At 42.3% G+C, this 15,637-nt stretch overlaps 1 protein-coding gene and 1 pseudogene across 1 annotated transcript; both read right to left on the bottom strand.

Moving 5' to 3' along the window:
* Positions 1–562: 562 nt before the first annotated feature.
* Positions 563–8,075, bottom strand: iqcd (IQ motif containing D). The gene is made up of 9 exons (XM_057044077.1): positions 7,224–8,075; positions 6,161–6,751; positions 5,843–6,052; positions 5,688–5,759; positions 5,125–5,391; positions 2,214–2,792; positions 1,906–2,115; positions 1,760–1,831; positions 563–941 (listed from the first exon to the last, which is right to left on the bottom strand). The coding sequence occupies exons 1-9, from the start codon at positions 7,335–7,337 to the stop codon at positions 630–632; spliced, it is 2,427 nt and encodes an 808-aa protein (XP_056900057.1). The 5' UTR covers positions 7,338–8,075; the 3' UTR covers positions 563–629.
* Positions 8,076–13,287: 5,212 nt separating this feature from the next.
* LOC130531799 (uncharacterized) lies at positions 13,288–15,306 on the bottom strand (annotated as a pseudogene).
* Between the last annotated feature and the right edge of the window lie 331 nt (positions 15,307–15,637).

The raw sequence follows: 15,637 nt of genomic DNA, 5'->3' as shown, positions 1-15,637 counted from the left end.
GGCTGAGGAGCAGAGGTTTGTTGATTCAGGGCCCCAGAGCAGACAAAAAATGGAAGGTGTTCTAGTAGGGGGAGGCGTCAGACCACCTTCAGAGCACTGCCGCAGTACCTTTGAGCAAGGTACCAAACCCACCAAAGTTCACATGGGGCCCTGCGATGGCCTGGGGACTCATCCCAGCATTTGTGGACCCTCCCCGAGAGGATATAGTGGTGAAGAAGACAATTGTTTGTATTGTCTTAATTTTTAGCAGTGTATATTTGTAGAGTTCCACATAAAGAGAAAAAACCCCCGATGTGTCGAATCTATTAATGGAAGACAGAATAGCAGAGAAAAGCCGATGGAAGTGAACCACATTTTAAACAAAACTGAGTTTTTGCTGCTTCCTTGTTTTACACAGATGTTTTTAATGAGGTAACGTTTCTTTTTACATCCAATGTGAAACTCTTAGAGGATTGAAGTGAATGCTGCCGATTTCCTTCAAGCTTATGTTGTTTGTGCCTTCATCTGCTTTTTTCTGACATTTTCAAAGGTGTCTTTTTGCCATTTCTGCACACCTCTTCTCTCTCTGGTTTCTTTTCTCTCTCTTCTGTGTCATTTTTGCCTTCATCTGTGTGTTGTCACCCCCAATTCTATGACTTTTTGCCTGCTTTTTTTGTCCCCTTGGATCCTTTACCTTTTTTGCCCTTTTTGCCTTTGCCTTTTTTCCCTCTCTCCTTCAAGGCCTTGCGGACACCATAGCCTCTCCAGTATGCTTGGATAAGAAGAGCAGCTTCTGTCATTAGCATTAGCTGCTTCGCTTCCTTCTCTTTCTTCTCCTCTGCAAGCCGGCGGTTCTCCAAAATGTTTCTGTACTCTACATCTAGTTCAGAATAAAGCATCTCCAGCCTTTCCACTTCTTCTACCTCCTGCTCATACTCCTTTGTCACCCTCTCAAAGCTCTCCTAAGATTGTGGCAGAGAAGAGAGACTATATGTGATAGTGAAGCGTGAAATCAAACAGCAGCTTAGACAGACTTGTACACTGCTGCACTGTTGCAGACATACTTAAAATAAGTCTGGAAACTACAGATGAGTTTTCCCAGGCTCTCACACGCATACAACAAAAGCTACAGGTTCTCCATTTCAGTTTGGTGAGTAATCAGCACAGAACTCCTCTTATGTACTTACTTCTTTTTGGTGATGAGCTCTACATTGGCAACAGAAAGAAAGTAACTTTTGCTTTTCGTGTATATACAGGCCGCATGTAGTTGTATCAAAAAGGAGGACAGCCCGTGAAAGCTGCCTGTGTGGGTTTTTTTTAAACATTTGGACAGAAAAAAAATAGTTTAAAAACCTCAAAGAAGTCTCCAACCTGCCCTTAAATGACATGATGCCACTTTTGGTGTGCAAGGATGAATCTTTGTGTCTCTATGAGAAACTGAAAAGCCAAACTGATGTAAGAACACAGTCAAAAACCAGAAGTTGTGCAATAATGGTTATTGGACACATTTAACACATGGTGAGCCAAACAGACTTATCCTCACCAAGTAAAATCTGTCAATCCATTCCAATGCTAATGCTGCCTGCCTCATTGCTAGACAAGTCAACGGCAAAACCAAAAACCTTTAAAGGTCACACTGCTCTTTTCACCTCCAGTTCAATAAATGAATGATTAGGTACTGGTATGTAAACACTTCTTGATAAAGAACTAATGGGGTGTCCTAATATTTACCCAGGACTGTATACGTGTGTGTGTGTGTGTGTGCGGTATATGGCTGTACCTGCAGGGCCTCCATTTCTTCATCAAAAGCTTCAGTCAAGCGTTCAGTAACTGTATCAACCCTTTTGATTCTCTGATAACAAAAACAAGCAATAATTGAATGTAAATGTGATGTAAAATTTGCAATAACAGGTGTAATAAACGTGCCCATCGGATTGCAGCTTCTTCTTCAAAGTTGCTGGTCATGAGATCGTTGAGTTGAGCGTTCATATGATCAACATCCTGCTGCTGTTTTTTCTGCATTGTTTCACATTCTTCAAAGGCAGCCTGTAGCTGCTCCGCTAATGTACTCTCCTCTTCTCTTTTCTTATGCAGAGAACACTCCAAATTGTCAATACCATGACTTCTCTGAGAAATCTGTTACACAAAAAGAAATATTTTTTCTTTAGTTACAGCTGAGCAGTTGTACACTGGATAGGCTTGAGTTAAATCCTTTTTTTCCCCATGAATATTACCATTATAATGACCTCCTCCATTGTTGCAGTTTGGTCTTTGTCTTGTTCAAAATCAATGTCGTTTGGATCAGAGCAAACTGGTTTGGGAGAACCCATCTGAGGCTTGGGTTCCAGACCTCCTAATATATTAAGCTCTTTAATTAGTGCCCTTTCAAACTTCCCTATTTCCTTACCCAAATCTTTCTTCCAAGCAGAAAGGAGAAGAGGATAGACTTTCAAAAGCCTGAGCAGATTCCTAAAAGAGCTTCTGATCTTCTTCTCGAGCTGAGTAGTCTCATTCTTCCCATCTGACACCAGCTTGTGATCTTTTAGCATCTCCATCCTTTGCTCTAACATTAGATGTTCCTGGAGTGCACTGCTCAACTCACTGTTTATGACAGAGTCGACCTTTAACTGCAGGACAGTAGGCAGTATTGCAATGAACTCAACGTTACTGATAAGGTTCCTCAATATGTGGTTGATGGCGTGTTGTTCAGAGGCGATATGAGCCCTCTTAATTATATCATCATCTTCTGCATCATCATATTCAGTCTTTGTAAATCTTACTTTATTTCCAGGCATTCTGTCACTGTGGAAAAACTAGCAAAAACAAATGTCAAAATATATCTGTATATGTGGACAATTATTTACAGATTTATGTGCAAATTCAAGAGGATGTCAAACATTATTCCATTGATCCATTCATATCTAATAGTTTCCTGAGACAGTATCACCGTGCACTGGCTTTTATTAACTGGCACATTGCCAAATTTTAATTTTATGGTTAACCACAATCACAGCATTCTAAAAGCGATGCATACCTTTTACCCGAGGGCTGATCAGGCTTTATTATTCTTGTATAGTCTTGTGCAGTGTTTAAATTATTGTTAAAGCCAGTAACAAAACCATCTTGAAAGCAGATTGAAGCCTTAATATACTTTTGTTTTGTGTCTTTGATCTTTTTCACTCGTAAAGATCCTAAAAGATTAAAGTGATATTTTCCCAGGTGACCTCTGACAAATGTTTTGGCACATGTTCATATAGCTGCATCAACTGGAATTAACAGAGACTTGGAGAAAATCTGGGCTAACTTGCAATCACTCGGGATGTGCTGATGGGTTGTGCTGTTTTTTTTCTCACATGTGCCCCAATATAACATGTGATCAGATCTGTCCTTCAACTCACATATTAAAATAGTCTCTAGAAGTGTCTTTTTCCACCTGAGAAACATCGGAGAGGAGAGTCCGAATCAACTCACACTCTAGGTGTGAGTTGATTGACACTCTAGGTGTGAAGATCATCACCTTGTGGACATTGAGAAATTTGAACGTGTCCTTCAGCGTAAAATCATGGTGCGTTACAGGGGGTCTGATGACAGGGCTCTACGCCCATCTGTGTCGGCTTACCCCCGTTGCGGCGACCCACTGTTTATTCTGTTGTTTCAGGGACATTATTATGGGATAAAGAATGTGGAGGGTTAACAGGGAATACAGCACGTCTGCAGATTCTGTTACAAAGAGCTGCCAAGACATTGACCAACACAATTGTCCAGGTTGTAGTATCCTCTGTCACGCTTCCTCTTGTACTTTAATCAAGTCAGAGGCGGGAATGTGTTGGGGCTGTGCCCAAACGTGCTCGGTGTGTTGCAAGTCACGAGAATAAGAGAGGGACCCGGTTAACTACATTGGGAACTGGGACGTTTTCTCAGCTGTGAGCTACTGCACTAGTGCCCTCTCCAAACGTCGAGGGTCAGTCAGTTGGCTATGGTAAGCACAGCCTTCAAGAAGCCTCAGTCACATCTCTGACTAAGTCAGCTAGGTCAACAGTGTAACAGATTTTTACCTGTAAAAGAAAGGGGGGAGCATTATCTGAGCAATGCTGGATTCGAGCATCCTCTCGTATCAGGATAATCACAGTGACTCATTTGTCCACACATTGCCAGATCTGATGGATCTCCATGGAGACGAGGGAATGAGCAACATTTATCTCAGTATGTGCTGAGATCCATCAGAATAAACTGTCTGCCCAAGCATCCCTTCATTTTGTCCCTTCTTTTAAAAATTGAGAATGTCAATATATTTTGTCATCGACAGAAGAGTTAAGTTTATTCCATATGATCATGTTGCATTCACTTCTGTCTGTCATTCCACCATAATGTATTAATTGCTAAAAATTGAAGTATTTATTTCATTATTACAATGTAGATTTGCTTAGGTCAGGCATGGGCAAACTACGGCCCGGGGGCCACACGCGGCCCATTAAACGTTTTAATCCGGCCCGCCAAACTTGAAAAATTAAATGAATAAACCTTGTTAATGTTATATTTTCACTGCAATTCTGGTGTTTTCCCACTAGAAAAAAGACAGTCAGGAGGAGAGTGATGGTGATATCCTGAAGGATAACAGAACTTTCAGTGCTTTAAAATAGAAATGGTTATTAATTTTTTTTAAAAAGGCACATTTTATTCATTTGATTTTAAGTGTTTTAAGACTCATTCCAAAGTCAGATATTTTGTTGTAATGCTTCTCTTCATTTTCATTTGAAATTAAAGCACATGTTTTCTCCATATCCCAAGATGGTATTTTTTCTCCAATGAGGTGAGGTTACCAAAGCACTCCATCCATCCATCTGCTCCTGGTCCGGCCCCTTTGTCAAATGTTAGAACCCATTGTGGCCCACAAATCAAAATGTTTGCCCACCCCTGGCTTAGGTCCACATGATATTTAAACTTATCATATGGTGAATAAAAGGAAGACAGATCTAGTCATCACAATTAAAAAATATTGGTCTTGGAGTTAAAGCCTATTGGAACCTTTGAAATAATTTCTTTAGCAGCAAAGTGCTTTACATGTCTTCTTGCCAATGGCTTTTGCTTTGCCTTTTGTGTCCTTTTGGCCTTTGCCTATTTTCTGTCTTTCATTCAAGGCTTTCACTTTTTTGCCCTTTTTGCCTTTGCTTTTTTCTCTCTCCCCTTAATGGCCTTGCGGACATAGAAACTCCTCCACCATGCTTGGATAAGAAGAGCAGCTTCTGTCTTTAACACCAGCTCCTTTTCTTCCTTCACCTTCTTCTCCTCTACCTGCCGGTGTTTCTCCAAAATGTATCTGTAATCCACATCTAGTTCAGAATAAAGCATCTCCAACTTTTTCACTTCTTCCACTTCTTGCTCATACTTCATTGTGTTCAGCTCCAAGCTAGCCTGCGGTCGAGAAAAGAGGGAGACTGTAGGTTATATTTAATAACTTAATTTTGACAGGGACTTGCCTTCTTTATAGTTCAGGCAGTTCATTCTCTGTAAACCCCCAGTCATCGTTGTGAGTAAAATTCCCAGTAGATCAGACTGGCCACTCCCTTTCTTCCCTCTTCTCCTGCTTGTTATGAATGTCTCTTGACTATGTCTGCATGCATAAATGTACTGAATGCATGGAGTTGTGGCCATGCGATTGGCTGATTAGCTATTTAAACAAATAATTTAAATTGAGTATATTTGTGTACCTGCAGGGCCTCTATTGCTTCATCAAAATCTTCAATCAAATGAGCAGTAGCTGCATCAACCATGACGATTTCCTGACAATGGAAGAGAGAAAGTCTAATTTTAATGAAATTGAAATGTGATATAACATTTTAAATAACAGGTGTAACAAACACACTCGTCGAAGTGCAGCTTCTTCTTCAAAGTTTCTCTGTGTTAGATCATTTAGCTCAGTGCTCATTTGATCAACTTCCTGAAGTAATTTTTTCTGCACTGTCTCCAATTCCTCAGTAGTGGTCTGGAGCTGCTCCTCCAATGCACTCTCCTCTTCTCTTTGCTTTTGCAGAGAACTCTGCAAAGTTTCAATGTCTTGACTCTTCTGAAAAATCTGTTACACACAAAAGGGATAAAGAATTGTGATCTTTTGCCAAATCTGAGCAGATGTCGACTGGGCAGGATTGAGCTCGTGTCTTACTTTTATTTTCACGGATCTTACCTTTGTAGTTACTTCTTCTATTGTTGCAGGAAAGTCTTGTAGTACAGGAGTATCGTTCAGCTCATCGGAAACAGGTAGCAGTTTAGGAGCAGCTTGCTGTGGCCTGGGTTCCAGACCTTCCAATACATGAATCTCTTTGATTAGGCACCTTTCACATTTCCCTATTTCCTTTGGCAAGTCTTTCTTCCAAGCAGAAAGGAGAAGCGGACGGGCTTTCACGAGCCTGAGCAAATTTTTCAAAGAGATCTTCAGATTTTTCTCAAGATGAGTATTCTCATTCTTCCCATCTGACACCAAGTTGCGATCTTCTAGCATCTCCAGCCTTTGTTCTAACATTAGATGTTCCTGAAGTGCTCTGATCACCTCACTGTCCATGACATCAGTGTCCCAGTTTACCTTTAGGACCCCAGGCAGAATCGCAATGAACTCAACATTACTGACAAGGTTCCTTAATATGCTGTTGATGGTGTGTTTTTCAGAGGAGATATATGTCCTCTCAACCATTTCATTGTCTTGTGGATCTTGATATTGTATCTTTGTGAATCTTCTTGCTTTATTTCCATGCATTCTGATACTGGATGCTGTGTAGAACTAGCAACAAAAACAAATAATACACAAACATAAATTGATGCAGCCATTTTTTATATTCACTTAGGAACGCACTTAAGACAAGTTTACAACCAGATCTATCCTCAACATGTCTTGTGTTTTCAGAACAATCTCTGCCTGTTCCAGCATCTTCCAAGGACACGAGGCACCGGAGGCCTAGCAGACGACTTATCATTGCAAAATGCATGTATGTCGTTCAAAACTCAGCATGAACTGTCAGCACTGAGATGATCGTCTATAACAGAAACACACCAGTACATGCTTACATGGATCATAGCAGTGATGGTTAAAGTTGACTAGTTTGGATGAATATATGAGGGCCGTAACTCAGAGTTTTAACTTTAGGATTGAATTTATTAATCCTTCAAAGTTCATCTTTATCATTATTTAGCTTCAAGTGGGAAAATAGTACTGTCTGTCAAGCTGTAAAAATAACACAAATTTGAAAAATTACCTCGAGGGGACGATTGGAACTATATGCTGTAGCATTTGTTTCAATGGACGTCGCTGTAAACACAGGGTTTCCTAGGACACAGAAGAAAGAAACTGCATTCAACACCACGCCCATTTGGAGAAAAAACGTCGTCTGCGTTTTAGGGTTTTTTTTTTTTTTTTGCAACACTGAAAGATACGGTTACAATAGATACCATTTAACATTAGATCAAGTTGAGTAAATTGGACATATTGTTAAGTAACATATTAACTAGGTAATTTCACGTAAAAAAAAAAGTCAGGGGGGCGTGTTTTTCATTAAAAAAATGTGTTACCGTCAGTCTGCGGCTACGAGAGGGCAGATAAGCTACAATTTCCCTGTGCCTGATCTGCACCATATTACATCTACGAATGCGCAAACTTGCGCGCTTGCGCGTGCATTTTTCATGATTTATATAAGAAGGAGAAACGTGACAATAACATGGAAATAACCAACTAAAGAATAGAGATAAATAATTTGAAACATTCAATAATTAAAGGGAAAACATAAACGAATAAATAGATAGAAGATTCAATTTAATTGAATTTCATTCCATTTCAAGACAAACAGATGTTTGTTTTTGTTCACAACGTCACACTATACTGTTAAACTGAGTTAAACACCAAACATTTTGATGGCTAAAAGGTTAAAGTATGAGAAATTATTTTTCATTATCCCTATTGTAAAAGCTAAATATTGGCAATTTAGATTAAAATCTGAAAAAGAGCGCTTTCCAGAGTTTCTGGGTAAAAAAAAAAAAAAAAAAGTTGTTTTATGTGTTTCCACCAAATAATCTGTGAGTGGCAAATCTAGATAAATATCTATAATGCCCTGAATACTACAGATTCGTCCCTAAAGAGTGTACTTTTTACTTCATTTCTCTTTATTTCAACCCAACTCATTTGTTGGGGTCCAGGGTTGTGTCTGCTTTGTCCTGCAGGGGGCGTTGTTGAGCTCGATTGACTGCAGCTGGCACTGCAGGCAGGCGCACCTGTAGGCAATTTAAATCCTGCCGCCTACTTAAGGTGGGTGCGTCTGCCTGTCAGTGCCAGAGTGTTGGTTTGTGGCTTTGCTTGGTCCTTTTTCCCTGCATGTTTGAGGTCTTCATGCCGATTGCTGGCCCGGAGAAGTGCAGAACCTGTTCCTGAGCTCTCTGCAGTCCTGGAGGACTGCTTCTGTTCCGAGCTCTCTGCAGTCCTGGAGGACTGCTTCTGTTTCCGAGCTCTCTGCAGTCCTGGAGGACTGCTTCTGTTCCCGAGCTCTCTGCAGTCCTGGAGGACTGCTTCTGTTCCCGAGCTCTCTGCAGTCCTGGAGGACTGCTTCTGTTCCCGAGCTCTCTGCAGTCCTGGAGGACTGCTTCTGTTCCCGAGCTCTCTGCAGTCCTGGAGGACTGCTTCTGTTCCCGAGCTCTCTGCAGTCCTGGAGGACTGCTTCTGTTCCCGAGCTCTCTGCAGTCCTGGAGGACTGCTTCTGTTCCCGAGCTCTCTGCAGTCCTGGAGGACTGCTTCTGTTCCCGAGCAGTGAGACCAACAGCGGCCAGCCACCAGACTCTGGTGAGAAGAAATTAACCCATAATTCACATGTGAAAGCAATAAATTAGATGGTGATGATCATGAGGATGGTGTTTCTGAACAGGGGAACACACTGAAGAATTGTGGCAAACCGAAGACCAGCCGGTCTGGACTCTGAAATGTAAGTTTCTGGCTTTGTTGTGACATGAATGCGAGTCCCAGGAAGGGAGAAACTTCTGAACACTAACTTTTATAATATGTGTTCTAGTTAATCCCCAGGTCAGCAAATCCCGTCGTCGCCTCAACTGCGTGAATACACCATGGATGACAAGTACGACGAAGAAATAAGGATGACCCCACAGGGACTCTGCCTGTTCAGATTGTTTGGCAGCTGATGGGTGGCAATGACCTAATTTTCTTTGAATTTTTGCGCAGCTAACTTAACAGTGAAAATATCAGATTTGAAAAGTAATGTCGTATAAAGTAGATCAATTATTTTTATACATGGATAGGAGCAGATTTGTGGATACTAGCTGCAGTACTTCCTTTGGCCACGGAGTAGCGTCGTTTCACTAACTCCCTTTTTACCTTGACAGCTATATTTAAGGCGCACATTTTAATCATCGTTTCCTATACAGTCACTGTTGGGGGTTTCAGGTTAAGAAAGACCTGCCCAGTTGAAGTGAGCCATTTGGATCATTTAGTTCTAACTGTGCGAAGTGTGCCAGACATGTTCAACTTCTACACCACGACCCTCGGCATGCAGGTCTTGGTGATGTATGGCTTAGATCAGGCATGGGCAAACTAAGGCCCGGGGGCCACACACGGCCCGTTAAACGTTTTAATCCGGCCCGCCAAACTTGAAAAATTAAATGAATAAACCTTGTTAATGTTAAATTTTTACTGCAATTCTGGTGTTTTCCCACTAGAAAAAAGACAGTCAGGAGGAGAGTGGTGATATCCTGAAGGATAACAGAACTTTCAGTGGTGTAAAACAGAAATGGTTATTTTTTTTTTTTTTTTTTAAAAGGCACATTTTATTCATTTGATTTTAAGTGTTAAGAATCATTCCAAAGTCAGATTTTGTTGTAATGCTGCTTTTCATTTGAAATTAAAGCACATGTTTTCTCCATATCCCAAGATGTGTGTGTGTGTGTGTGTGGGTATTATTTATTTTTTTTCTCTCCAATGAGGTGAGGTTACCAAAGCACTCCATCCATCTGCTCCTGGTCCGGCCCCTTTGTCAAATGTTAGAACCCATTGTGGCCCACAAATCAAAATGTTTGCCCACCCCTGGCTTAGATGCAGCTGCTTGGCCATGGAAACCCATTCCATGAAGCTCTCTGCGTACTGTATGTGGGCTAATTTGAAGGTCACGTGAAGTTTGGAGCTCTGTAGCAACTGACTGTGCAGAAAGTCGGTGACCTCTTTGCACTATGCGCTTCAGCATCCGCTGACCCCTGTCAGTTTACGTGGCCTACCACTTTGTGGCTGAGTTGCTGTTGTTCCCAAACTCTTCCATTTTCTTATAATAAAGCCGACAGTTGACTTTGGAATATTTGGGAGCAAGGAAATTTCACCGCTGGATTTATTGCACAGGGGCATCCTATGACAGTTCCACGCTGGAAATCACTGAGCTCCTGAGAACGGCCCATTCTTTCACAATTATTTGTAGAAACAGTCTCCATGCCCAAGGGCTTGATTTTATACACCTGTGGCCGGGCCAAGTGATTAGGACACCTGATTCTGATCATTTGGATGGTGGTCAAATACTTTTGGCAATATAGTGTAGCTGTTGTTGCTCAGTTATACCATTGCAAAGAATGCAATGTTTTCACCCGTTGATGTTTTGTAGCAGCAGCCATCTATGAAGTTGATGTACTGCGCTTCTTCCAGCAGTGACGTATGTAAGTCATCTATAACTATGGTTTGATACGATTCCACATATATTTTATCCAATATAATCAAATGTAATTACTAATAACTGCACATGTAATCACCATAACTGAGTTCTATGTAAGCATATGATGATGTGATGTAATCACCATAACTGAGTTCCATATAAGCATATGCTGAAGAGTTTTAAGTGCCGCTTGGACGGAAAAACTTTCCCTGCTTCATCATTTTGAAAGCACAGCTCGTCATGCTGAAGTTTTAAGAGGGCAAACGGGAGCATCAGAGAGTGAAGAGGGGAATAAGGCGTCATCTCAGCTCTTAGAATTTTACAACCTCACACTGAGAGTACACTGGGGTTGGTGTTCTTCCTCTTCGCTTTTTTTAATAATTCCTAGCATACCCCCCCCACACCTTTGGGTTGATTTAAAACTATTTTATGGGTGTCAAATAACCCTCAATCAATTTTATATTTAGCAGAATACTCTCTTACTACCAATGTACTTCCACTTAACCTTCACTTGGCGGTATTCAATGAGCAGAGTTTAGAAAAGGTTTCCGCTTTGCCTTTTTGCTGTCTTGGCTCCAGTTGGGTGAGAGTCCACCAGATAGCAAAAGTGCGCTGTGGCTGGGTTGATGAGTCTCTCCTGAGGCCATTTTCCATGAGTAGAGTCTTTCTGGTTTCTCTACCTCAGGGGTGGGGAACCCCCGGACTCCGGGCCGTATACGGCCCGCGAGACCATTTCTACCGGCCCGCAACGCAATAAGATTTTTATATGTGCACTTATACAGTGGGACCGTTCGCTAAACGCTGCGAGTAGCAGCGGTAGTGTATTTTTCCCAAACCATCACTGACCCACCACCAAACCGGTCATGCTGAATGATGTTGAGGGCAGCATAACGTTCTCCACGGCATCTCCAGACCCTTTTACATTGTCGCATGTGCTCAGGTTGAACCTGCTCTCATTGGTGAAGAGCACAGGGTGCCAGTGGCGTAGTTGCCAATTCTGGTGGTCTATGGTCTGGGGAGGCATATCCCTGGAAGGACGCACAGATAATGGCACCCTGACTTCTATTGGGTATCGGGATGAAATCTTTGGAGCCATTGTCAGAACCTACGCTGGTGCAGTGAGACCTGGGTTCCACCTGGTCCACGACACTGCCTGACCTCATGTGGCTAGAGTATGCAGGCAGTTCCTGGAGGATGAAGTAATTGATACCATTGACTGGCCCCCACGTTCACCTGACCTAAACCCAAGAGAACACCTCTGGGACATTATGTATAGGTCCATCCGGCGCCGCCAGGTTGATCCTGAGACTGTCCAGGAGCTCAGTGGTGCCCTGGTACAGATCTGGGAGGAGATCCTCCAGGACACCATTCGTCATCTCATTAGGAGCATGCCCCGACGTTGTCAGGCATGCGTACAAGCACGTGGGGGGCCACACAAACCACTGATAATCATTTTGAGTTGCTACAATGACATTTTGGCAAAATAGACCAGTCTGCTGCATTATTTTTTCACTTTCATTTTTTGGGATGTCTTTGAATTCCCCCCTCTATAGGGTGATCTTTTTAATTTCTATCCAATTAGGTAGCATCATTTTGTTACTAATACATCACCTACTTTTTATCAGGACAGATTCAAGATAATTTTCCCCCCGTTTAGATCTGATGTGTTTTAGAAGTGTTCCTCTAATTTTTTTGAGCAGTGTATAGTCTAGGTCTTACATTTTCTTATGTATTTTACTGTGCCTTTTGTGTTTTTTCTTAAATGTTATGTACATATATTATTCTGTATACTTTAATACTAATAATAATACTATTTATTTAGTAAAGCAGAAATAATAGAAATAAATGTGATTTTCAGTCAATAAATCAAAGGCCGCTTCAGTCAGGCACTAATCTCTGAAGGTAGCTGTGACTAGGCCACTTTTGGAAGACGGGTGAACTGAATGGTTACTGAATGGTTCTGTCTAAACTAACTATAGGCCACTTTCGAATCTTCCTTTTATATCCAAGATTACTCTAAAAGTAATTCCTAAATGACTCAGCAGAGTCAGGCATTTGACCTAACCACAGAACAGAAACAGTTCTTGTTAGAGTATTAAATGAGATTAGGGTGAACAGTGACAGTGGTAAGGTGTGAGTTTTGGTTTTATTGGATCTAATAACAGCATGTGACACTACATACTATATCATTCAGATACACATGCTTTAAACTTGGGCAAACATGATTATAACTTGGGCAAGACTCAGTGGAATCATTTCTCTTGAAAATAATTATGTCTTACTTGAGGGAGTAGAGTCATTTTGCGACCACTAGAGATTATGAATCTGACCAAATGCATGTGGAGTCCCGCAGGGGTCAGACTTTAGGTCTTCTCTGTTCAGTTTAACTAATGTTGGTTATCACAGTTACACAGATGACACACAAATTTATCTAGCACTTTTCCTAGACAAACTGGGTTTTATGAGTCTCTGTGTCAGTGTTGAGAGCAAATTAACAATTGCATGAACCAATATTGTCTGCTAACCATATGTTAACAAAACAGGTTGCTGTATTTGGAAATAAAATGAGAAAATGATTCATGTCCTGAGCAAAAACCTTGAGTCATTTGCCCCCAAAACCAAAGACCAAGTCCTAAAGCTAGGAATGTTTTCTTGAGTTAAATTTGACCATTGACATATCAAATTATTAACTAAAAATCAACACATGCAGAGTGAAGGGTTTTATGTTGCAAAACTCATATCCATGCTTTCAGTTAGAGTAATCTAGCCTACTGTCTAGTCAACAAGTTTATTTTTGGGCCCCTTGACCATATTGCACATTGTTTGCTCATTTATCCAAGGTAGTTTTCTCTGTCAACTGGACTGGGTTTCTTCTTTTGAAGACGTTTCGCCTTCTATCCAGAAGGCTTCTTCAGTTCTGAAATCGCTGGGGAGAGAGCTTGAAAATATATAGCCCCTGTGGACCATTTGCATGCTAATGATCCGGGTGGTCACCTGAGAGTCGTTAGCAGGGTCGTTGGTCGGGTCGTTCACCTAGTTTCTGTTGAGGTGTCTCCCCTTTGTCTGCTGGGTCACATGGTGATGAGTCACTGGGTCTCCTGGAATGGTGTGAATGTTTGTTTTGCTGTTGGAAGGAGTGGAGGACTGCATTGTATGTGGGTGATAGGAAGTGCCTCAGGCCACCACCTCTGTTCAAGGATGGTTTCTCCAATTTAACATGGATAGCTTCCTTGACCCCCCTTTCAAACCAGCGGTCTTCTCTGGCCAGTATCCTTACTTGGCTGTCCTCGAAGGAGTACCCACTCTCCTTTAAGTGTAAGTGGACTGCTGAATCCTGACCCGAAGAGGTGGCACGTCTGTGTTGTGCCATTCTTCTGTGGAGAGGTTGTTTGGTTTCCCCAATGTACAGTTCCTTGCATTCCTCCTGGCACTATACAGCATAAACAACATTACTTTGTTTGGGTCTTGGTGTCTTGTCCTTTGGGTGTACTAACCTCTGTCTGAGAGTGTTGCTGGGTTTGAAATGAACCGGTATGTCGTGTTTCTGGAGGATCCTCCTAAACTTCTCCGAGACTCCAGACAGGTAGGGGATGGAAACACTGTGGCGTTTGTTTCTCTCCTCCTCTCCTTTGCTGAGGTCTCGCTTTCTTGAGGTCCTGGTGAAGGCCCAGTCTGGGTAGCCACATGTTTTGAGAGCTGTCTTAATGTGGTCCTGTTCCTTCTTTCTGCCTCGGGATGTGGTGGGTATTTCTCTGGCCCGGTGTTGGAGAGTTCTGATCACTCCCAACTTGTGTTCCAGTGGGTGGTGAGAGTCAAACTGGAGGTACTGGTCAGTATGTGTAGGTTTTCTGTAGACTTCGATGGTGAGATTTCTGTCCTCAGTGATCTTGACCGCGCAGTCCAGAAAGGCCAGACTGTTTCCTTTTACATCTTCCCGGGTGAATTTTACATGCTCGTCTGTTTTGTTGAGGTGATCGGAGAACGCTTCCAATTCTTGTGTTTGAATTTTGACCCAGGTGTCATCTACATACCTGAACCAGTGGCTTGGCGCAGTTCCTGTGAAGGATGTCAGGGCCTGGGATTCCACCTTCTCCATGTATAGATTGGCAACTATAGGGGATACTGGTGAGCCCATGGCACAGCCATGTTTCTGCCTGTAGAAGCCTTCTCTGTACTGGAAATAGGTGGTGTTCAAACACAGGTCCAGCATGGTGCAGATTTGGGCCGGTGTTAAGGTTGTTCTTTCTGTAAGGTTCTTGTCCAATAGAAGGTGCTTGTGGATGGTGTCTATGGCGCTGGCGGTGGGGATGCACGTGAAGAGTGACGTGACATCATAAGATACCATAGTCTCTTCTGGAAGTAGTGTGAGTCCAACGACTTTTTGAGCAAAGTCTTGGGAGTTTTTGATGTGGTGTGGGGTGTTGCCAACCATGAGCGACAAGATGGAGGCCAAGTATTTGGAAATGTTGTAGGTTACAGAATTGATGCTGCTTACTATGGGTCTGAGAGGGGTCCCTGGTTTGTGGATCTTGGGCAATCCATAAATGCAAGGGATGGTTTCTCCTGGATATAGACGGTAGTATTGTGGTCTGTCAATGGCTTTATCCTTTTCCAGCTTCTGTAGTAAGTCTACCACCTTCTTCTTGTAGACAGACGTGCCACCTCTTCGGGTCAGGATTCAGCAGTCCACTTACACTTAAAGGAGAGTGGGTACTCCTTCGAGGACAGCCAAGTAAGGATACTGGCCAGAGAAGACCGCTGGTTTGAAAGGGGGGTCAAGGAAGCTATCCATGTTAAATTGGTGAAACCATCCTTGAACAGAGGTGGTGGCCTGAGGCACTTCCTATCACCCACATACAATGCAGTCCTCCACTCCTTCCAACAGCAAAACAAACATTCACACCATTCCAGGAGACCCAGTGACTCATCACCATGTGACCCAGCAGACAAAGGGGAGACACCTCAACAGAAACTAGGTGAAC

Source organism: Takifugu flavidus, chromosome 9, assembly GCF_003711565.1.
Source record: "Takifugu flavidus isolate HTHZ2018 chromosome 9, ASM371156v2, whole genome shotgun sequence".
Lineage (NCBI taxonomy): Eukaryota > Metazoa > Chordata > Actinopteri > Tetraodontiformes > Tetraodontidae > Takifugu > Takifugu flavidus.
The sequence above is the reverse complement of the archived record's forward strand: the minus strand, read 5'-3'. Positions and strand labels throughout refer to the sequence as shown.